General features: G+C 43.8%; 1 protein-coding gene across 1 annotated transcript; it reads right to left on the minus strand.

Annotated features, from left to right (window-relative positions):
• Positions 1–413: 413 nt before the first annotated feature.
• Positions 414–23,359, minus strand: IGSF10 (immunoglobulin superfamily member 10). Its single transcript, XM_070493667.1, has 9 exons — positions 23,104–23,359; positions 22,707–22,992; positions 22,078–22,318; positions 20,362–20,556; positions 18,818–18,947; positions 15,895–16,285; positions 7,479–11,789; positions 6,085–6,985; positions 414–2,366 (listed from the first exon to the last, which is right to left on the minus strand). Exons 4-9 carry the CDS (start codon positions 20,553–20,555, stop codon positions 458–460), a joined length of 7,836 nt encoding a protein of 2,611 aa, XP_070349768.1. The 5' UTR covers position 20,556; positions 22,078–22,318; positions 22,707–22,992; positions 23,104–23,359; the 3' UTR covers positions 414–457.
• Positions 23,360–23,787: the final 428 nt, after the last annotated feature.

The raw sequence follows: 23,787 nt of genomic DNA on the forward strand, positions 1-23,787 counted from the left end.
TTAGTAAATTATTTATAAACCAACCACAAAATATTTATACATCGAGATGGCAAATTTACATTGAGACTGCACATTTAATTTTTTTTGTGTCTCTGTCCTCGGCGCCAAGCTTGTAACCTTGGTAGTAGGTGGACACTAGGCACCTGGCAGTGGAGGAAGGGCCCGCTCAGGTGGCAGCGCGGCCCCGTGGCGTCTTTGCCTGCGGGGACAGGCTCCCTTCGCCTTCATTGTTACTTGTTGGCAAAATAAAAGTGCCTTAAGTTAAAAGTTTGTTTTGAGATCCATTAAAGAAATCAGTATCAGTTCATAATGCATCTATTTACAAGTCTTTTTGTTTTGCATGTCCATTATAAATTTAATACTGTAAATGTACTCAAATTCATTTACATGCCTATGGCTGCCTTTGATTAAACTTCTTCCAAAAAATAAACTCTGTCCCGATGTTGACTTTGTTCAGTCAGATCACTTGAATATAAGTTGTTGCGTAATCACTACCAAGTGGATTCTTGGCCGCGCATTTGTAAATCCCAGAATCCGAGGGCTGAGGATTCTGAATGACCAGGGCGCCTCGTGGGTGAAAAGGCCTCATTCCGTGTGTCCTCCCTCTATTGGCCATTGAGAACAGGGAGTGGTCAGGCATCTCCCATGTGATTTCCGGCTTGGGGACCCCCAGGGCAACACAGTGGAGCCGCACGGCCACTCCTGTCCTTGCGAGGATGCTCCTGGGTAAGCGATTGGTGATTCGGGGAGGGAAGGCAACAACCATTACTGGAACAGTGATCAGGGCATGGCCAACACTATTTTGAGCCTTACAAATATAGTTCCCTCTGTCATAAGCTGTTGCTTCTTTGATGACTAAGGTGCCATTTTCATGCAATAGGTATTTTCCATGAATTTGAGGCCTATCTATTACAGATCCACTTGGTACGGTCCATTTGATATTGGGCTTAGGGCTTCCATCAGACACACAGTGCAATGACAGCGATTCTCCACTGATGCAGTACACTGTTCCTAGTGCGTAAGTGAGAATAACTGGCTTCTGGCCAATTTCTAAGATGATCAGTTTCTCAATATAACCAACTTTATTTCTTGCTGCACAGCGATATCTTCCTGCATCGTCCCGCGTTGTTTTATAAATAATAAAAGAACCGTTGCTTGCTATCAGATACTGAGAATTTTGTGGTCCGTTGGGAAATCGTGTGCCATTTGGTAAAATCCAAATTATTTCAGGTGGTGGGTTTCCATCAACAGAGCAATTCAGTGCTGTGGGCTTTCCGAGCTGGGCAAATGTTTTTTCATTAAATGGATTTCTGAATATTGGTCTTCTCAGCATTTCCAGTACTTCTAACTGTACCACCAGCACACTCTCTCCTCCTTCGTTCCGAGCCACACAGATAAAATCGGCTGTATCTGAAAGCCTCACGTTCCTGATTTCCAAGGTTCCATTCCTGTGGACGGTGATTCTACTCCCGTAGTATGGGGCTGTGAGGAAGAGATTGTCCGGCACGATCCACATGATTTTAGGAGATGGCGTCCCTTCGGCTCGGCAGTCAAAGTGTTTTTTGGAATGCCTCACAGCTGTGGCTTTAATGACAGTTTTGTTTGTATATAGACCATTGATTAATGGAGGTCTGGAGACAACGTCCAGTTTGTACATTTTGGTGTCATCCCCACTGGGATTTCGGGCCACACACACATACTCTCCAGAATCGAGCAGGTTCACCTTGTTGATGGACAAAGACCCGTTGGCATGAAATGTGAACCTATCCTTAGAGAATGAAATCATGTCATTGGAAGGCAGCAACCAAAATATTTTCGGTTTGGGTTCCCCAATGACCTCACAGTCAAGGACGGCCATGTCTCCAGCCTTGATTCTCGTGCTGGTCTTGTCACCCCGCCTGATCCGTGGGGCAGCTGTTATGACTGTCAGGTGGACCTTCATTTCATCTTTCCCGAGAGTGTTCCAGGCATAGCAAGTATAATCCCCTTCCTCTGCTATGCCAACTTGGTTGAAGTACAAGGTTCCATTGTCGAACAGGGTGTACCTCCTGGCCCCGTGGCCGCTATCATCAGCTTGCATCGCGCTGTTTATCATCGTTCCATCGGGCAAACTCCAAGAGATCTCGGGCAGTGGCGAGCCAGAAGCCTTGCAGTCGACTTGGAAATCTTTCCCATAGAACACGTGCTTTTTGAAATGTTGCTTGTGGTCGATTCTGGCAGGTTTCAGTCTCAGGCTAACGTGCATCGGTATCAGGTCATCCCCCATCTTGTTTCTTGCCACACACAAGTAGTCACCGCCATCTTTTTCTGTTATTGACCCAATAAACAGGGATCCGTTTGGGTAGACGTGGATTCGGCCGCCCATTCTAGGAGAGAGGACACTGATTTGAGTGTGCAGCTCTTAGCAAGGGGTGGCGGGTGGGGGGTTGTCTTAATTGCACAGGATTAGCTATACAGACATTTCTTAAAACTGTTGCAATGACATTTAAATCAGTACTAGCTTATTGTCTTTTAAGCTATTGGCTGAAAGATGAAATTTAGTGCAAGCTAGTATTTCTCAGATGAACTTCAAATGAATCTCCTTTGCATGCGATTTTAAAAAAACATTTTAATGGTGAGAATGCTAGAACTACCAGTTTCCTAGACACGTAAGTTTCTTGACCACTTTACATATGGAATGATCATTTTGTTATATTGTAAAGAACTTTCATACAAATTTACTTGCTCAGAAAAGATGCCAGATTATACTTTTTAAAGAGATATTAGTAACAAAACAATTAGTTATTTGGTTAGAAAATAAGTTCTACTTTGTCATAAAGAGAGAAAATGCCAGTGTGAGACTCCTTAGAGGCTTGCTGTAGCGTCTGTCCTTTGCAGGCAGCTGTAGAGCGACTCTGGTCTCTGCGTTACGTTGAGCTGTGTGCAACACGTCTTCTCTCTGAAGCCACTACATAGCCTGCCATTACCTCATTGGACCACCAGATGGCAGATCTTTCCTGGTGGAAAGACCAGTGGAAATCGAATTGGTGCTAGAAACCCGACAAAGAACACCCAAAGGTGAAAATTTATAGGTATGGCTTTTTTCTAAGCAGGTAGGTAAAGCTGGAGAGAAAAGCATGGACGCCCTTTCATGGCATAACTGCTAACTGAGTCACACAGCCTCAAGTCATTTTTTATTCTCCAGCAAACATATCATAAGAAGAGTGAGAGTGTTGTAGTATGATACTACAAAAGGTGTTGGCGCTCTTTTTTTTTTTCCCCCTTTTTTCCAAGTGTGGAAGGAACTTCTGTGGCATGTAAACCATAGTAAAATTATCCTAATGGATTCCCTTAATAAAGGGATGGGAACTGCCAGGCACATTGCAATTCCTTTTTAATCTTTGGGCAGTCCCCCACTATCCAGCTGAAACAAACAGATATTTGGAGAGACTGTAACTGCCCTCAGGTCCCAGGGCTGGTTCTCAAGCCCTGCCTTCTTTGCCCTGCCTCACTGCCACCTGCTGTCATTCTTGCCTGATAGTTTCTGAAAGCACTGATTCTCAAACTTAAGTGCACCTTGACGTCACTTGATAAAATAACGCTGATGCCTGGGTCCCATCTCCAGGATTCTGACTTCATCGGCCCAAACTGTGGCCTCGGCATCAGGATTCTTAGTTTTCACATGATTCTCACGTGCAGCCAAGCCTGAGAACTGCTGCTCTGCGTCTCAGGTTTCGGGGCAGACTCTCATCACCTGCGTCCGGATTATGTGGGTGCTAACTTAAGATGCATATCTCCTGGCTGCACTCATCAGAGCTGCTGATCCAATAGATCTGGCCAGGATCTGGGAACCCAGTGTTGCAACAAACTTCCCAGGTGACTCTTAAGAAAAATTAAGTTTGAAAACCGGTCCCAAATTTCAGGGTGCACCAAAACCACCAGGAGGGCTTGTAAGAACACAGATTCCAATTCAAGTTCTCAGGCAAAGCTAATGCTACTGGTAGAGGGATTACTCTTTGAAAACCGTTGATTTAGAGTGGCCTTCCCCCACCCGCAAATCTGATGCGTCTGGATGTTGTAATACATAGAAAGAGACAGAATTGTAGCTGCTGCTTTTTATAAACTGATATTTTTAAGAGAGAGCATTTACTTTTAAAACTAGAAGTTTCTCCTGAGTAAAAGAAATGGGATTTTCTATAAAGATTAATACGATGACAGGCATCCGCAGTCTTTCTAAAGAAATGCTTCTCAGGCTTTACTGTGCCTGTGGTTCTGAGGATCTTTTTAAAGTGCAGGTTCTGGGTCAGCTGGTCAAGGGTGGAGCCTGAGGTTCTGCTCTTGCAACAAGCTCCCAGGTCATGATGGCCAAAGTTCCAAAGGAGACAAAGCACAATTGTGTGCTGACACGGGGTCACATATGTTGAAAGTGACGGAGATAGACTATAGTGCTGTGAGTCTGCTGCGTTCCATACGTCCCTTCCCAAAACAAAATACAAACAGCCTACCTAATTTATTTCTTTGCTGTTTAATTTTGAAGGATTTCTTGGAATACCTGGTGAAGATTCATGCTGAGATGCTAATTGTTTTAGAACACTCTCTAGACTTCCTTTGGATTAACTTTGTAAAACCTTCTCTTACATTTCTTCATACCTCCTGATAAAAGATCTCCATTTTCTAAAATTGACTTAACTCCCAGTAAATGGTTGGGCCTTGTCTTTACAACCTAAACTTTGAACTTTATCTGCTATTCCTCTCGCAAGTATAACCCCTTCTACACTTCTTGCATTGGTTTCTGCAGGGATAGTGAAACTGTATTCAAAATGACACAGAATAAGGAGCAGTCTCTGGGTGAGTGAGGATCATTCCCATGTGCTGTGGAATTCATTTTAAATGCATTAATTTCAGAAAGGAGAACTGGCATTCAACATTAATGAAATGCTTCTGATTACTTGAAGGCAAAGAAAAATGAGACATGCTGATATTATAATATTAAATGCAAAAACTGATAAAGCATTGAAAATATTTGATGCCATAAAGCATCATATAGTAGATAACAAACATCAACATGGGGTGTATAAAGTTTACATTTCATAACTCAGCATTTTTTCATTTTAAGTCTAAACTAATTTCAATTCAACATTTGGTCAGGGCATTTTGATGACTTGTTAATTGAAAAACTTGAAAATTAACATTTACTTTTGAATTAAAGATCACAAGTTAAATTCATTAGCTACATTCAATACCAACTTCTAGTGTGACACTAGAAAAAAGTCTGTTCTTCAACTTCTAAGCACGAGAATAAATTCAAATCTATTCTGTATAATTTTTCCCGCATGGATATTTTCTATTAATAAATAAACATATAAGATGGAAATGCTCATTCCCATCTTTTTCTGTCGTGTTATGGAAAATCATGGCATAAAGTCATGTAAATGTAGCTCTTACAAGCTATAATTATTGCTTTTCAAAGATAAGATTTAATCTATACAGAAAACCAGACAAAAATGAATACCAGTATTCCTGAAACAGCATATTAGGGAAAATATGTATGGGCATATATGTGTCTGACAATATGTGACAATATGTCAATGAATATGAGTATTCAGGAGGTCCTGAATACATGTCACTTTAAGGTCTTAATGTTGTGACTTTCATAAAGTGCTTTGCAATTTTAGAATAGAAAAAATTGAGTACAAATATACTAGAATTTAAATGTTTCATAGGAGATGCTGAAGAGTGAAATGATGGAGTGTGTCTCTCCAGGACCTTGATCGCATTACAAAATTCCCTCCTTCTTTGGATAGAGAGATTATGAATACATTTACACAGTTACTCTTTGAAAACTGTCACGAGTATGGAAGCAAATGAGATTTTTATTCTGCTTTTAGATGTAAACTCAATAAGTTGGCCCTTAGAGTTAGGCATGTAAGAAGCTTGGTTTTTATATAATTTATTATTTTACGTTAATCTCAAAAGGATTAGGTCTCTGGAGGGAGTTGGTTTTGTGTGCAAACTGCTGTAGCCTCACCGTATCACTTTTCATTTCAGAAGTTGTACAGCTAAACAGATAAAGAAGGTCATCTCAACACAAGAGGTGTGGCTTACCTGTGCCATTGGTCAACGATGGCCTTGGATGGTAGCCTCCAGATTATTTTGGGTTTGGGTTTCCCAATGGCTGAGCAGTTCAGGAGTAATTTGTCTCCAAAATTCACCTCAGTCCATTTCTGGGATGCAAATTCTATTCTGGGGATGGTCTCTTGCTCTTCCACTGTAAGAATTACCACCCTTCTCTCCGAACCAGTGGAGCTGGTAGCAATGCATTCATAAGTGCCTCTGTCAGAAGAGGCTATGTTTCTTATATACAGAGTCCCATTTGAAAATAAGAACAACCTGGAATTGACTAACTGTAGTGGTTTCACTTCAGTGCCATCAGAGAGGACCCAGTGAACACTGGGCTGAGGAGTTCCCTTGGCAGTACAAGGCAGCTTCAAACTTTCACCCCACATCCCTGCAATGACTTGCCTCTTATGCTCCAGAATAACAGGTGGGGCTGCAATGACTTGTATTTTAACCAGCAGTGAGTCCTGGCCAGCTGAGTTGCTGGCCAGGCATTTGTAAAAGCCCCGGTCATAAATGCTGAGATTGTGGATGACCAACGTTCCATCAGATGTCACCAGGGCCTGCCCATTCCCCTCAGATGATTCTGAGACCACTGTTTGGTTTGCGAGAACCCAGGAAACCGTGGGGCTTGGTCTACCTTCAGCTCTGCACGTCAATTCCACAGTGCTCCCGGAATGGACTGTGATCTCTTTGGTACGTCTCTCCAGGATCCTGGGGGGATAGGAAACCACGGACAAGGTGACATGAAGGCGGTCTGTGCCAAATGGATTGGATGCCGAGCACAGGTACTGTCCACGGTCCTGAATCTCCACTCTCTGTATAGACAGGGTGCCATTGGGGAGCACCTGGAACTTGCTGCTCTGTTTCCTTGCAGACAAATCAAGTCCTGATAAGAAGAAAGAAATTTATAGCCATAGGTCATCAAAGTTTAAACAGGAAATATAAATGGTTCAAGTGGAAGTCTCGAGGAAAGCTGTCTTTGTGTTAGGCTACTGAGAGCAAAATTATTTAAAATTAAAATTAGACACCCAGTCTTCAGATTGCTAAAATTATTTCTGGAATTTTTTTATTCCCATAATTTTAATCTAAAAGCCAGATGGTTCAACACAATGAATCACTATTCTCTCGTTTTCAAATCATTTTTCTTTGGATCTGTTTTCAAAGCATTTCAAAAAATGAGCTTAATTAACATGTCTTAAAACCTAATGAGCAAAAACAACATGCAGCAAATGTCAAATGAGAACATTAATAGTTTCTGTATCCTGGAGAAATCTGAAACTGGTGTTGATTCTTTGGATGTGGAACCCTGCGACATAACAGAATCTTTTTCCTGTTTGATAACTAAGGAAGACCAAGTGTAAAGAAACAGCTCGAAATACCTGGTGAGGCTCTGGTCCAGCGGATCGTGGGCGGGGGATTTCCAACAGCCTCACAAGGAAGAAAGGCATCGGAGTTAGCCGGAACAGTAAAACTTGCTGCTTTTCCACCAACTATTCTGGGCCTTTCAAACATATTCCTAGATAAAGAATCGAAGGGACGACGTTCAGAAGTTGTTATTTTTTGAACTGGGGTCTTATCAAAGTCTCTTTCCTCTGCAGTCTTCTGTATGTCCCAATTGGAAGCATGAGTGGTGGCCGCTGGGAAGCCTGGAGCGGGGAACATGCTCACTGCTGGCTGTTTGCCCTTTTCAGGAATTTCTGGGTGTGACTTGTGCCAGACATGGTTTTCTGACCAGGGAGAGGGCGTCAATTTAGAATTCTGTGATTTAACTGTTACTGGTGCGGGCACAGGAGTAGAATGTAACAGATCAGAGTAGACAACGTGGGTGGTTCCAGTTGTGAACCTGGCATTTGGGTGAACTTCGGGTGATGTTGCAACCTCTGCTGCTATTTGCTGTGGATCAGCATTGTGCCTTGAGGAGCCATTTGGCTGGGCCATTTTATTTGTCATCATCCTGGAAACCGGAGTTGCCATGTTGTCAGTCACTGCGTTTTGATTACTCAAGGCGGGGGAGGTGGGAATTGGCAGGGGACTGGCACTGCTGCTCAGGAGCAGGGACATGGTGGAGAGCCCACTGATTGTGCTCCTGGTCTTGGTCCACTGGTGCAGTTTGCTGGACACAGTGGTTTCAGAAGCACCTGTGCTCTTCAAAGTCAGATTAAGTGTTCTTGGATGAAGACCAGTTGTTCTTAAAGTTCCTTTTGTGTTTTCCAGCGGGGGGTGAGTGAAAGCAGAGGCATCAGGCTCGGTTGAAGTTTCAGCTGCGGTTAGAACAGGAGGCGTCACGGCAGCAGATGTGGTAAAGCCAGTACTCTGGCCGGGAGAGGGCTTTGGGTCATCCCCGTTCTGCTCAGGCTCCTTTTCACTTTGTACTTTCTGTGTCCTGAGTCTGGCTATTTGGGTTTTACTGACAATGATAGACACAGGAGCAGTAGGAGTTGTCAGCATGGCTGTTTGCATTGATATGAAATCTGTACTTGGCTCCTTGCTTGAGATTCTGGGAAGTGTAGGGTAAAGGGGTGGGAAGGGTGGCTCCTTTGGTGTTGGGGGCCTTACAAGATGGTGTGTCTCGGTGGTATTGTGGTGAGTTGTAGCTGATGCTACAGATGGAATTTGCATCACATTTGCTGAGAGTGTTGTGAAATGGAAGGGGGAAACTTTATCTGTGAGTAGAGCAGGAGATTTTTTAGGAAGCACCATGGCCGTGCTTTTTTGTGAACCAAATTTATGCTGATTCTTGAACCTCTCTTTTTGGATGTGGTTATTTGCAAAGATCTGATGCCAGGGAATTTTCCTTCTCGAAAATCTTGTAATGGCTATAGTAGGAGGCATAGATGGCTTGGTGGTGGGGCCTGGAAGTGGAGACACACTCACTGAATCTCTTTTAGCTTCACTGATGTTAGGCACGCTTGGGGAACCAATATTTATTATGTGAGTTCTTTCCATAGATGTGGACACAGGGGCATGAGTCATGACTGCACCAGTTGGAGCCACTTGGGTACTTCCAGCACTGAAGTATTTCATTGTGGGTGTTGTTTTCTCAATATCTACATGTGGTTTGTTCTCAGATAGTAACGACGGATTGTAAACTAGAGTTGTAGACTCTTCTGCTGCAACTCTGGCAATTTCAGCTTTGGGGAGGGTGATGGGGGCAGAACTTGGAGAAGACAATGCTGTTGTAGCAGCAGTGGTACGCCTTCCTCCGGGAGAACAGGATGGGCACAGCACATTGAGCTCTGGGGCTGGAAAGGCAGTGGTACTTTCTTCGGGAGAACCTCGGAATGTGGGCCTCCCCAAGCCATATCTATGCTGTCGGAGAACTGGAGCTCTATATGGGCTGATAATTCGCCCCCTGCCCCAAATTTTCCTCCGTCTTCCAAAGCGTCTGGGCAGTGGGATGTTAGTTGTGCTATTTCTAGGAATCTGTAACTGAGAATGAGCAGCAATGTGTGGGCCTGAAGGGAGCTTGGAGGTGCTAAGAGCAACGTGGGAGTAGAAGTGATTGCTCCTGGGTTCACTGCCTCCTGTTACAGATGTCTGATGACTTTTGGTGGCGTTTACTGACCCTAAGAATATATCAGGTTTGCCGTGAGCACTACTGAGCATTTTGATATGGACATCTTTGATCACAGTCCCCACTGTTATTGGGGGAGCACTTTGCAAATGCTCTCTTCTCCCCATGTTGTCAGCATCCTGAAATTGAGTTGCTTCCGGTAGTAGAGGAAAGATGGTAGGTAAATTTTGGCTGGTTGCATTTTGCATTTTGCTCAGTGTGGTTGGGTTTATATTGTTTGACATGGGTATGGTTTTAACAGTAGTAGATAGTTTGAAACCTGTTGGTTTTTCAGGTGGTAGTATTTGTGGACTCACAATTGGGGAGACTTCAGTGCCAGCAGCTATATTTGTCACAGGGCTAGCAGATGTTTTTCTGGAATTAGCAGTCACTGTCCTTACTAGAACACTGGGAGCCTTAGTTGCCAGGACCACCAATTCCTCATCTGGAGGGAGCATGCCTGAAGAGTCACCTTCCTCAGCAGGTATTTTCAGGAGCTGAGTGACCAGTGGAGGTGGTCTTGCTGTGGTATTTTCTCGCTTCTCTGGCATAGTATTCTTTTTGGCTTTCTCCAAAAGTGCTGCCCAGTGTTGTGGGTCAATTCTCCGAGCAGAGGGAGGGAACTGCCTCCTATGCTCCCTAAAACGTCCATTTGTTGAATCTCCACGCCGCCGGTGTGTTAACTCCCGATAGTTGTGCTTCTTACTTGTGCTCCAGACTTGTTTTCCAGCCTCAGCTCCCATTGGAACATATGTAGGAAGCTGCGCACCTGGCGAGTCCTTAAGATGAGCAATTGGATTGGGCTCATCGAGTCCAGATCCATCTGTCTCTACATTGTGCTCCACTGGCCTTTGCCCTTTTGTTTTGACTGAAACTCGGTTAATCAAAAAATCGACCCCTGATGGGTTGGCTGCTACACAGCGATAATAACCCTGGTCTTTTTGGGTGACCTGTAATACTCTTAGTGTGCCGTTGTTAAGAATTTGCTTGTCTTTTGAGGACTGATAGAGAACAGTGTTTCCTGGAAGAACCCAGCTAACAGAGGCATCTGGGATGCCAGTAGAATGGCATGGAAGGTCAAGCGTTTCACCACTGAAAACGGTATGATGAGCCCCATTCTCGTGTTGGGCTTCTACGTGGGACTCTACCACGGTAACCCGGTAGGTGAGAATATCCGCGTCATCGTAGTTGGTGCTTATGCAGTGGTATATGCCTGAGTCAAAACTATCAGCCATCTGGAGTTCCAGTTTTCCACTTTTGTCTATTAGGATTCGTCCATCTTCACTAACATAAGGGGCCCTCACTTTACTCCCATCAGCTAGAAGCCACTCCAGATGTGGGGTGGGGTCTCCTTGGCCTGGGCAGTCTAGGTCAACAGTCCCACCAACCAAAACAGTGCGTTCCAGCTGAGTATTGTTATCCCTGGAAATCATGGTCCATCTGTATGTCACTGGCCTCATCTCTGCCCTGGGTAAAGTGACTTGAGCATCACTGGAGTACTGGATCTGCAATGTACTGAGTGTGGTGGCGCTTCTGTTTAGCTGCAAGAAAATTTGGTCTTGCATTAACCAAGGGGGATCTGCTCTGAGATCAGCCTCTATGCTGGTGAAGATGTCTTCAGGCTTAGGAGCCACCTGTTTATATTTGTAGCAGAGTTGTGGTGTTTCACTGGGACAGTGGCTCCTTTCTAGTATCAGGGGAGAGTCACTGTACAAAGCCAGAACTTGCCACACTGGCTGAATGTGACTGTAATCAATGTTACATACCAGAAATGTTGAAAATGATGTATTTAGCGTGATGTAGTCATTTTCCTCAGTGAATGCAATGGATGATGTCCTTGAGGGCTTTTGGATGCTGCAGACCATGTTAGCTTCATTTCCAGATTGGTCTGTCATATTCAAAGTGAGGGAGCCGAAAGGTGCCGTGAAATCATGGGGAGAGATGGACACAGAACCGCTGTCTTCCAGAATAGCCAGGCTCTTCAGTTTCAGGGATGGGTCAATGGTTGGCTTGGTGCACAGGAAAGCTGCAGCTGCAGCCACAGCCAAGGGCTTGCCTTGAGAGGTCCTGGGGTTCATGCAAAGTGGACACTGCTGAGGACTGGAGGGACTTCTGTCCTTTTTGCATTTTATTATATCTAGGAAAAATGACAACTGGATTATTGCCGGTTGTGGCCTCTTTATGAATTAACATTTGTACATTTTGAAGAAAGAGCTTTTGCTAGAATTTGAATAATAATTGGAAATTTTAGTGTCTAGTGGAAAGTTTCCTACTTTTTTTTGTCTCTGGGTTGATTCCTAAAAAAGATATTGTCTATAGACCCTGCCATGATATTATATCGATAGCCACAAAGGTTTTGTCTGTCTTGTTCACTGCTCTATTTTAGATGCTTAGAAAGTGCCTGATACATATTTGGTACTCAGTAAATATTAGTTGAATGAATGTTTCCTCATCTAGGGAAACAAATGATATGCTTATGTTTGTCACTTTTTATTAACAGTTTAATTCTATCTCTTCATTTTAATGTTTTGTTTGTTTGTTTTTGATGAGGAAGACTGGCCCTGAGTTACCATCTGTTTCCAATCTTCCTCTTTTTGCTTGAGGAAGACTGTTACAGAGCTGACATCTTTGCCAATCTCCCTCTTTTTTTGTTGTTGTTGTTGAGGAAGATTAGTCCTGAGCTAACATCTGCCGCCAATCCCCATCTTTTTGCTGAGGAAGACTGGCCCTGAGCTAACATCCATGCCCATCTTCCTCTACTTTATATGTGGGACACCTACCACAGCATGGCTTGACAAGTGGCGCCATGTCTGCACCTGGGATCTGAACTGGCAAACCCCAGGCCACCAAAGCAGAACGTACGAACTTAACTGCTGTGCCACTGGGCTGGCCCCCGCCTCTATTTTTTGTATGTGGGATGCTGCCACAGCATGGCTTGATGAGTGGTGCATATGTCCACACTTGGGATCCAAACCTGCGAACCCCAGGCTGCCAAAGCAGCGTGAGTGAACGTAACCACTATACCACAATGCCAGCCCCATCATTTTAATGTTTTAAGAGTCACAGAACTTCACTGTCCTTTAAAAGACAACCTGTTTGATAAATTATCACTTGTAAGTCCTTGGATGTCATTAAAAATCTAAGTTTCTTTCCATTATCCAAAAGAACAATGACTGAATTACAAGGTATATTGGCCAGTCTAGCTTAGTCACAGTAGGAATGGAGAGGAACAGATGAATGCAGGAGATGATGAAGCAGGTAGAGCCCATCAGTAAGAGGCGGGGATTTGGTCGAACATGGAGGATGATCGAGAGGAAGAGGGCAGGAAGACACAGGTGTGGGACTTTGGTAACTGGACTGGTTGAGGTAGACGTGCTGGAGGGGGACCAGGTTTAATGGGGAGGGAGAACCTGTGCCTGGGCAATGGGGCAGCCCGTTAAAGGTCTGGCATTCTGGAGAAATCTGAAGGCTGCAAGTCTTATAGCACTAGGACCAGCCTAAGCCTTTCCAGATCATAGATGCCTCCTCTTTCAGGTCTTCAGATATCACAGACCAGGTCATTTAGAAATACCGCTCTGGCGAGCCTATTCAAAAAGGCAGGTCACTGAAATGCTTGATAAGAGGTATAGAGTTTTATCTAACACAAAATGCAGCCAGGAACTTCTGTGCTGTTCCATGAGGCAGCTCCCACGTCATGCATCGGGCACAGCATTTAAAAGAAGCAGTGTACTTCTTAGACCTCATTTGCCAGACTGGCTGGACAGGCTCATATCACCTTCCCACATGTGCACAATTCCTGTCAAAGGCTTGAGAAATTCCCTCTGACCGAGGACTCCAAGCCCTTCAGTGTGTACGTCAGTGTGCCAGGTAATGCCACAGCTGTCTGGCTACCCAGGCTTCTTCAGCAAATTTTAAAGTCTAACCCTATGCAGAGGGGGCAGCTGGCAAGCCGGAAAACCTCTGCACACTCATAAGAGGCTCTTCTTAACCCCACTTACCAACCGGACGTGACTCTTTACCGACTGTCAGTGCCCTGGGCTCAGACCTTGCTATAGCAGAGAGCATGGCAGACTTTCACAGAATTATGCTCACCTCTGGGTATGCTTCTCATTGCTATCACATGGACCAGAGTTAGCAGGCCCCATACACTGGGTATTTGACCTCAGATGCAAATCTGATCATGTCACTTCCATTCCCTCCGTCACACTAGGTTCCACTCCCACAGAAACGCTTTCCATTCCTCAGCCCTGCCATGCCCTGTCAGGCTCTGATAGGCTGTTCCTTCTGCTTCTCATACACTTGCTGTCTGAGACGCCCTCTTCCATCACTGCCTAACCACTTACATCCTTTGGGACCAGCTGGAAGAGCCCCGCTCCTGGGTGGGCTCCCTGCTTTATGTTCTCCTAGAACCTTCCACTTCTCCTATTGTACCCCTCATCACCCACTGTTAGAACGACTTGTCCAGTTGCCTGTCTTCCGACAAGACTATAAGCTCCGTACTTGTTCATCTGTGTGTCCCCAGCCTGGCCAGTGGATGCTCAGGAAAGACTGGAGGGAGGAAGGCCTAAGCCTAAGACCATATTTCCTCCACATTTTAACTTATAAGTTGCGATGTGTCTTACAATTGAAGGTGTTTTCAGTGGCAGCTGACCAGCTGGCATTCTGGGTACAGCTCCCACTGCCTACACACACACACACACTGCCCCAGCTGTTTATATTGTTTTCTCTTCAACTGAGTTCATGCATGTTGGTCCTCGATATATTAAGTCTGTCATTTAAAATATTTTTATGAAGATGATACTATGCTTTGGCATTAAAACAAGTTGTTAAACTTAATATTTGTGAACCAAATGTTTGCCGGAGAAAGGGCAACAAATCCATGTTTCATAGAAAAGCAACAGCAAGAGCTTTGTGGAACCTAAGAATGGAAGATACCCCAAATGGCTGACGCTGTGTTACATTTGAGTACTGAGGTAGGTACAGAAGGACTGCCTGTCACTGGCCACGTGAGGCAACTAGAGGCATGAGAAACTGTCAGAACTCTTGGAATAGAGGAAAAAATTTCAAAGCAGGGCTGGCCCGGTGGTGTATTTGTTGGGTTCACATGCTCCACTTCAGCAACCCGGGGTTCACGAGTTTGAATCCTGAGCACAGACCGACACACTGCTTGTCAAGCCATGCTGTGGTGGCATCCCATATACAAAACGGAGGAAGATTGGCATAGCTGTTAGCTCAGGGCCAATCTTCCTCACCAAAAATAAAGAAAGAAAGAAAAATTCAAAGCAGAAGTTGATGTGACTGATTCATGAGTCTCATAGGATTATCATTAAGGCACCTCAGTCAAAGGAGAACACTTGATTATTTGGACATGATGGAAAGATGTTAGGCCTAATAGGTTTGGCTAATTCTTTTATATACACACACAATTTTGGGACACGTTAAAACCATATGTGGGTGGTCAACTCATTTGTATTCACTGTCAAAATGGCTAATTAATTGATAAAAATTTAGTTTAACGAAAATTATTAAGTACCTACTATGTCCTAGGCACATTCTGGGACTAGGATAGATAAACTAGAGATTGGAAAGGCAACAGACAGCTAATACTTAGAAATGTAATAAAATGTTATCCTTTCAAGAACGGAAGTGCAGCAAACCAGAAGTGGTAATAAAAGGTCTGGACTTTTGCTTTTCTGCTTCTCTACTTTCGAGCTGTGTGACCTGGGTAGCAATGAAAATAATGTAACTTCTCATTAACTGAATGGATCTTGCCCTCTTCGTGGCAAATTCTACTTCCCCATCAAAGCACATGTCCCACTCTGCTTGCTCCTCTGTAACCACCAGAAGCGGGGGAGGAGCAGAGACAGAGCTCTTGGTATTTCCATCACTGAGCACAGGGCCTTGAATAGAGCTCCAAAAACTAGGTATTGACTGGGTGACTGAAAGGAAGAGAAGAAGGGGGAAGGGTTTTTATGGTTCATGATAAGTAGGGAAGAGTAACATAAAGGTAAACATTTATTTCCCAATTTTGCCAAAAGCCCAGAGTGATGATTGGATGGTTGACCTGAAACAATGAACGATGAATTCACTGACAAATTAAGAGAATTCATTACCCCTCAGTTGTCCTTTAGACTTCATCTCCTTTCTGGCTAAATTAGCTTGGCCTCCCCACTTACTGAAAAAATACCTCGAGGCAGCTTTCCTCCGTTTAATTAGGACAAAGAAATAAACAGTCTAGATACCTGGCTTCTCCCGTATCCAGTCAGGCAACCATTTTAAATGACAGTCGCAGGTCCAGGGGTTTCCGTGAAGATAAAGGCTTTCCAGCTCAGGCATATAGGAGACCATCTCTTGAGGGAGGGAGCTGAGAAAGTTATCAGACAAGTATAGGTACTTAATGAAAGAGGTTTTAAATATCCGGAGGTAGCGCAAGGAGACAAATGTATCTGGATGGAGCTTGGTGAGCTGATTTCCTTCCAAGTGCACCAGTCGGAGAGAGGTGAGTCCGTAAAAAACCTCTGGGTTTATAAACTCAATGTTGTTGTGGTCCATATGCAACCGTGTCAAGCTCCCGAGGCCATAAAAAGTATCCTTCTGCAGCTTGCGCACTTTGTTATAGCTCATTTTTAAGACCTAAGAATCAAAAGAGCACATTTTTTTGTCAAAGGAATTATCATAAAAGGGAAAGCGTATCAATAATAAAACATATGTGGAGATTAATCGAAGGCAATGTGTGTACCTTGTTTGGATCCTAACTCAAACAGATTCGTTGCAAATTAAACATGAGAATATCAGGGAAATTAGAACACTCAAGAACATTTGATATTAAGGAATCACTGCTAAAATTTTTAAGATATAATAACGATATTGTGGTTATTTTTTAAGGAGAGTCCTTAACTTTGAGATATGTATTGAAGCACTTATGGATGAGACATTACGATAGCTTAGATTTGTATCAAAATAATGTAATAAAGTGGAAAAGTAATGAGTGGAGGGACAGATGGAACAAGATCTGTCATGTGTGGATAACTATTGAAGCTGGGTGATGCTACATTGGGGCTGATTATATTGTTCTACTTTTGAATATGGTTGAAAATTTCCGTAATAAGATTTTTAAAAAACATTTTGATATTTTAAGTAAATTTAAGATTTCTTGAACCTGAATTTTTCATAAGAAATATACTGATTTTATTTTTCACATTTATAATGGCTTATTGAGATATAATTCACATGCCATAAGATTCACCTTTTTACATTATACAATGCAGGGGCTTTTAGTAGATTCAAAGAGTTGTGCAAACATCTCTATTATCTAATTTTAGAAAATTTTCATCATCCCAAAATAAAAACTGATACCCATTAGCAGTCATTTTTCCCCTCCTTCTAGCCCTAGAAAATCACTAATTTACTTTTTTTCTATGGATTTTCTTATTCTTGACATTTACAACAAATAGAATTATACAATATGTGGCCTTTTGTGTCTAGCTTTTTTCAATTAGCCTAATATTTTCAAGACCCATCCCTGTTGTAGCATGTATCAGTCCTTCATTCCTTTTTATTGCCAAATACTATCTCATTGTACACATGTAACATATTTTGTTTATTCACTTATCAGTTGGACATTTGGGCTGTTTTCCACTTTTTGGCTTTAATGAGTAATACAATTTTAATTGATCTTGAATTGAAATTAATTTTTTTTTCCATGAGGAAGATTGGCCCTGAGCTAACATCCACTGCCAATCTTCCTCTTTTCTTGCTTGAAGAAGATTAGCCCTGAGTCAGCATCTGTTGCCAGTCTTCCTCTATTTTGTATGTCGAGTCACGACCACAGCATGGCTGATGAGTGGTGTAGTTCCACGCCTGGGATCTGAACCTGCAAACCTGGGCTGCCAAAGTGGGGCACAGCAAATTTAACCACTACACCACTAGGCTGGCCCTAAAATCATTTTTTAATATTTCAATAGTGTGTAGGTATTCCCCAGTTACTAATTGAACATACTCTGTCTCCGAAAAAGAAAAGAAAAATAAATGCTAATAAAAATAATAATTTCTCATTGTATTTTCCTGACTGGGACCTAATCCATCATCTCTGTTAGGAATGCTTTTCTGGAATGCCAAGTTCCCTAATAGACAGAGAAAAATTAAATTGGCAACAAAGAAGAGCTTTGCCCCATGTATTACCTGGAGGTAACAATTGCAAACTCAGTGTTCCTCAGTCTCTATTGAAAACCTGGTCCAGAAAGTAGATGTGTGTAGAGAGTTGCGTGAAGGATATGTATTCCATCTAATTCTCTGAGGACGTGCATTCCACATAAAGCCCGATTAAGCCAGATAGCAATCATGTACCTAGACGGCTTCTCTCCCTTTACACAGCCCTGAAGTGATGTCAGAGGCTCTGTGCACACCGGCGTTTCATCTTTTATACGGATATGACCGACAATTTATTATACTGTGTTTATTTTATAAGGAGATTTGGGAGACATTTCCTTCTGATTTAAAGTCAGATGTGGTTGTGCTTTTCCTGAAGGGTTGTTTTGTTTTTTATTTATTAAACATTAATAGACATCGTGAATTGTGAGTTCACTTCCTGACAGCCTCTGGGCCCGCGTACAGTGGATGCGCAGATCTCATGTCTTCATTTCCCTGTACACTGTGTTCCGGCCCCTAGATTTGTCTTACCTTTGACTTCCTCACTTACTGGAGTAATAATTCTTACCATACTGGATGTGTTCCTGGAAGTCCCCATAATTTAAAAAAAATTTTTGAACAAGGCAGGGCATAAATAAGTAAATAAAGTAAAACTAAGACAAGTATATTGCTGTATAGAAAGCAAACTTCTAAGATAGCAATTATTTTTAGGAACCACATTCAATTCCCAGAAGGACATGACTAGGAGTAGCCTTTCAGGATTAAATTTAAAGGGTTAGTAATCCTTGGCTATTGATTTTTTTTTCTCTTAGTCTGAGGTATGAGAAAACTAGCCTTGGAATTTTCTTATTATTCTAATTTCCACTTACTGTTGTATTTAAAGAGAAAACAATTCTCTGACATTCTCCCTCGCTGTCTGCTTCTGATTTACAGTGTTGATGTTTGGCTTCTGTAGACGGGCCGCTTTGGGTGGTAGATCTCACCTCGTGACCCCATCCCTCCCCACGGCGGTCTCACCTGCAAGGCCTGCAAATCCGAGAAGGTCTTAGCGGGGATTGTGTGGATGCCATTGCTGTGAAGCAAGAGTAACTCCAGTTTGTTCAGGCCAGAAAAATCCGTTTCCGTCAATCTAACCAAGCTGTTGTACCTGAAATAAAAATGTCATTCTAGGCGTCAGTAACTGTCGACTGAAGCTCACGTCTCCAAGCGGAAACCAACAAACACGCACAAGACCCCGGGCCTCCCTGCTTTTCATTTGTGCCCTAAGGAGAGGACCCAGTGCTTGAAGTGCTGTTAAAATTCGTCAGATGCCACAGAAGTTCTGCCTTCCACCCCGGCCTTGTAGTCTCCGTTACAATCGCCGATTCTCATTCCTGGAACGTGCCGCTTCTTCTCATTTTCAAACCTTTCTGTATATTCTTTTCCTTCAGGTTGCAATGCCCTTGACTCCACCCTTCTCGATTCGTGAGCACTATTAAGACTCAGCCCATTCTTTGAGGTCTTGGCCCCTCTCTCCCAGGTGGAATTCATCACTATAAAGTAGTGGTTAAGAAGCCATAGTAAGCACACAATTAACGTTAACTATTAGTGATTGCTTTCAAGGCACCTTATATGCTCTAGTATGGTTCTTACTAAGTTGTCCTGACTGTACATCTGTCTGCTCCCTTTCACTATAGCTTCCAGAAGTGAATAATATATCTTGTTCATCATGGTATCCCTGGTACCATCCATTGTGTTTGGCACAGAGTAGGTGCTCACTAACGTCCAATAAATGATAAGTCCAACTGCACATGTGTTCACACACATGCAAACACAGTTTGTCATGAACCTTTAAAATATAGTTGCTTTTGGCAGATTTAATTAGGAATGCATTTTAAAAAGCATTTTAAACAAGGCAGGTTGTATGGAAAAAATCCAAGGGCCTTATAAAAGGATCTAGCTGGGGCTGGCCCCATGGCCAAGTGATTAAGTTCGTACACTCTGCTTTGGCAGCCCAGGGTTTTGCCAGTTCAGATCCTGGGCATGGACATGGCACCACTCATCAGGCCATGCTGAGGCGGCATCCCACATGCCACAACCAGAAGAACCCACAACTACAATATGCAACTATGTATTTGGGGGCTTTGGGGAGAAGAAGAAGGAAAAAAAAAAAGATTGGCGACAGATGTTAGCTCAGGTGCCACAAAAAAGGATCTAGCCAACTTTTCATACATATCTTTTTTATATAGGAAGATATATATGTGTGTGTGTGTGTGTGTGTCCTGTCACCTCTTACTGCTACAGCATAACCCTAATTCTTAATAGGGGCTATATTACTTTCCAGCAAATGTAGCCAGAATAAAGCTTTTCTATAATCACAGGCCTCTCAAACTACCAAGGTTGACTTCGGGTTCTAGAAGAACTTTCTCCTAGTAAAAGTTTACCAGGAAAACACTTATCACACACTTAAGATTCTCATGTGCTCATTTCAGAAGAGAAATATTGTTAAAACAATCGTCACAAGTGTTTTGGGGGCAAATCATCAATCTTTCCCTGAGAAGGGGACAAGGGCCTCCACGTACCCTAAATTGATCCGTTCCACGTTGGGTGGGATGCTGTCTGGGATGGAGGTCAGGTACCGAAACGTGCAATGCACCTCTGCAGGCACGTAACAGGCGCAGCGGCGAGGGCAGGCCCTGCTCCCCGGGGCGGCCAGCAGGCAGGTCACAGCGAAGGAGACAAGTAAGCAGGTGATGGCTCTGCCTTTCACCTTCATCCTACAAAAACATCCCCCCTCGGAGTTAGAAACAGTTTGCGTAACGTTCCAGTCTGACCACACACAGTAACTCTGGTAATCTGGTAACCCGGGAAAGGTCCGAAGTGGCCAATTGCATTCACAACTTTTCTGGTAAAACGTACTCTTTACAAAGCCATAGTGTGTGTGGGCCCTCACGTGGAGCTGTGTGAAGTGGGCTGTTTCCCGTTGTGAAAAGTCCTTTCCAGCTTCTCGCTTCTTAATGAGAAGCAGCAATTCCTATCACTTAGGGATTCATTAAAAAGAGAGTGGAGACCACAGGGAAGATGTTGTGACAAGTGAAATACATAAGGCTTAGTTTCCGGTGTATACATTAATTCTTTCAGACTAACTTTTAAAAAACTGATTATAAAACTAACATGTACATGATAGAAAATTTCAAAACTATAAATAAGTAGAATAAAGAAAATAAAATAGCTCATATTCCCACCACCCAGATATAATCACTAACACTTTACTGTACGCCTTCCAGCCTTTTTGATATTGTGTGTGTATATGATCAAACCAAATTTTGTAGCATACTTTATCATTGAATGCATAATGTTTGCTCTTTCATTTTATTAAGGCTTCTTCAAAAACATTTTTAAGAGCTGTAATAATCCATTGGAAGGGTGAATAAATCTCTTTCTGACATGTCCTCAAGTCCTTGCCAAAAAAGACACATTGCACACTTCACTGCCAAACGATGACCATAGCCAACAGTGACTGCTGGCTGAGCCGGCTTGAACCCTCACTGCAGGGGCCACGCTGACCCCTCGCAGGCAGGGTGCGCCTGCTTTTGCTCTGCTGAGAACATCCCTCTGCCTCTTTCCTTGGTCCCCTCTCCTCCCCACGTCGGCCAGGGGGGTGAAAGGAGCATGACCAGGGAAGGAACACGCTCAGCTTGCTGGAAAAATGCTATCTCTTACCCATATGTGGGGCAAGCCAGGAATCCAAATCTAATTTTCTCCTGAAATTCAGAACACACAAGGGTTGCAGTAAAATCTTTATTATGCTTTTCTAAGAAAAGTGACCTTTATAATTTATAAATCTCAACGTTCCTTGGAATTGAATAGTTTCTTTTGGATTCTACCAGTAACCATCCTTTAGCCATAAACTACGCTGAAATAACACAGATGCTGAATTGCTTGTATCATCATAGAGATTAAAGATAATGGAATTATTATTAGAATTTAGCCCAAATTAAAATCTAATGTAGGATTAGTCATATGAACATTTTTGTCATTGTAACCATTTGGTTACAAAGATTTTAAATAAATGTATGATTAGAGACAGTATCTCCACCTTCTTATCATCAGGTAAGCAAAGACAGGACAGTAGGATGAAGGTAATTCTCTTGTTCAGCTAGAAACAGAAGTTCTGAGTATGCCCACATGAGTCATTTAATACAGAATCAAAAGTCTAAAAGAATATGTGGATAGTAGATTTCCACAGACTTAAACCTGAAAATGTATATAATGAAATAGTCAGAAATTGACAATACCTGAGCTCTTCTGTCCGGGTCCTGACTCCTCTGACATCGGCAGAGACGGAAAATCTTCCCAGGAAATGGAGAGCTGTATCGGAACCTGAGTGAGGGAAAGCTCCCTGCTCCCAGCGCGCAGTGGCTTAGCCGGTCTGGCTCGCAGCCCAGAGCTGCGCTCTGGAGAGACCTGGAGCCCCCACGACTTCAGACCATGCAGCCCGTGCCCGTGGTCATCCCCCGTGTTCCTTTATTATGGTTGCTGTTGTTACACAAACAAAAGGCAAAGTGGAGGTTTTTGAATTTCCTTTTTCCTTCTTTACAGTGTGCTTTAATTCTCCTAAAGTTGTCATTTAAATATAACTATTACTCTCACTGCGCTCTGCCCCCAGGCCCCAGGAGTTTCTCCTGGCTGTGTCTTTTTTTGGAAGCGTCTGTCTTAGGTGCCCACAATAAGGGTCTCCACCTCCCGACCAGTCTTTGCTCAGTGTCCTCTGCTGGGCTCATCACTGAAGAAGGGACTTCCTCCATCTGCTGGAATCGCCCCTCCACCCCACTCGCCCAGCTGGGCTCCCGCATTCCCACCAAGCCCCTGGCCGGCAGCGTCCCATCCCGCCCCCTCCCACGGAGGGATTGGCGGGGCCGCTCACCTCTGCCCAGGTGACCCGTGGGCTCCCGCCGGCGGTGTCCCGAGTCGCGGGGACACGCAGAGCAGAAGGGGGAGGCGGGGCGACGTTGCCTTCTGTGACTGGGGACTCCGCCTGAGGCTCCGGCACCCGACAGTGAACCGCCGCCCGGCGCCTCTTTACCTCCGGGGGCGAGCGCCTGGGACGCCTGCTCGCCGTCCGCGTGCTGCCTCCTCTCTGCCGCGTCCCGGGCTCGCGTCCAGGGCCGGGCCAGCGGCCGCAGGATCATGCCCGCGTCGCCCTCCGCCACCTGTGGACAGGTGGTTTCAGGGTTTGCTGTAATCCCACGGGCTGTCCCGCTTCTGTGGCCCCCCGAAGTTCTGTTTGCTGGCTGAGCGTTAGCAATGATAACCTGTGATACCTGGGGCTCGAAGTTTCTGTTCGGCTCGATTGGCGAAACCTCTCTGGTGAAAGGGATGATCAGAGCGCTGGAGTTCATACTATCATTTCTCTCTAGGTTGTGTTTGCCTCTCTCTTCTCCACCCCCACGGTCCACAAGGATCGCCTCCAGAATCGTCCCTAGCAACTCAGCCCTCGGTTAATAGCTCCCGCGCTTGTAGACAGGGCTCCCAATATTTTGACTTGAACGCTGAATTGACATAACTAAAATGACCTTTTCATTCCCTCTAGTGACACTGCACTTAGACTTTCGATGAGAATTTGGAAGGACTGTTTCAGGGCAGTGGTTCCCAGGGTGTGGTCCTGAGACCAGCAGCATCAGCAGCATCCTGGACGTTGTTAAAAACCCAAATTATCAAGCTCCATCGCAGACCCCTGGATCAGAACATGCGGGGATGGGGTAGGGTCTGTGTTAACAAGCCTCCCAGATGATTCCCATGCAGCTAAATTTTGAGAATTGCTGGTTTAAGGAAATAGCTTTTAATAATGACAACAGCTCATATCGAGGGTTTACTCTGTGACAACGCCATCATAAACATTTTACAAATACCGACTCATTTAAAACCTCACACCACCACCAAAAAACCTAGAAGGAAAGTATTGGTGGCATTTCCATTTTACAGATGAGGCACATTAAGGTAAGTGA

Source organism: Equus asinus, chromosome 21, assembly GCF_041296235.1.
Source record: "Equus asinus isolate D_3611 breed Donkey chromosome 21, EquAss-T2T_v2, whole genome shotgun sequence".
Lineage (NCBI taxonomy): Eukaryota > Metazoa > Chordata > Mammalia > Perissodactyla > Equidae > Equus > Equus asinus.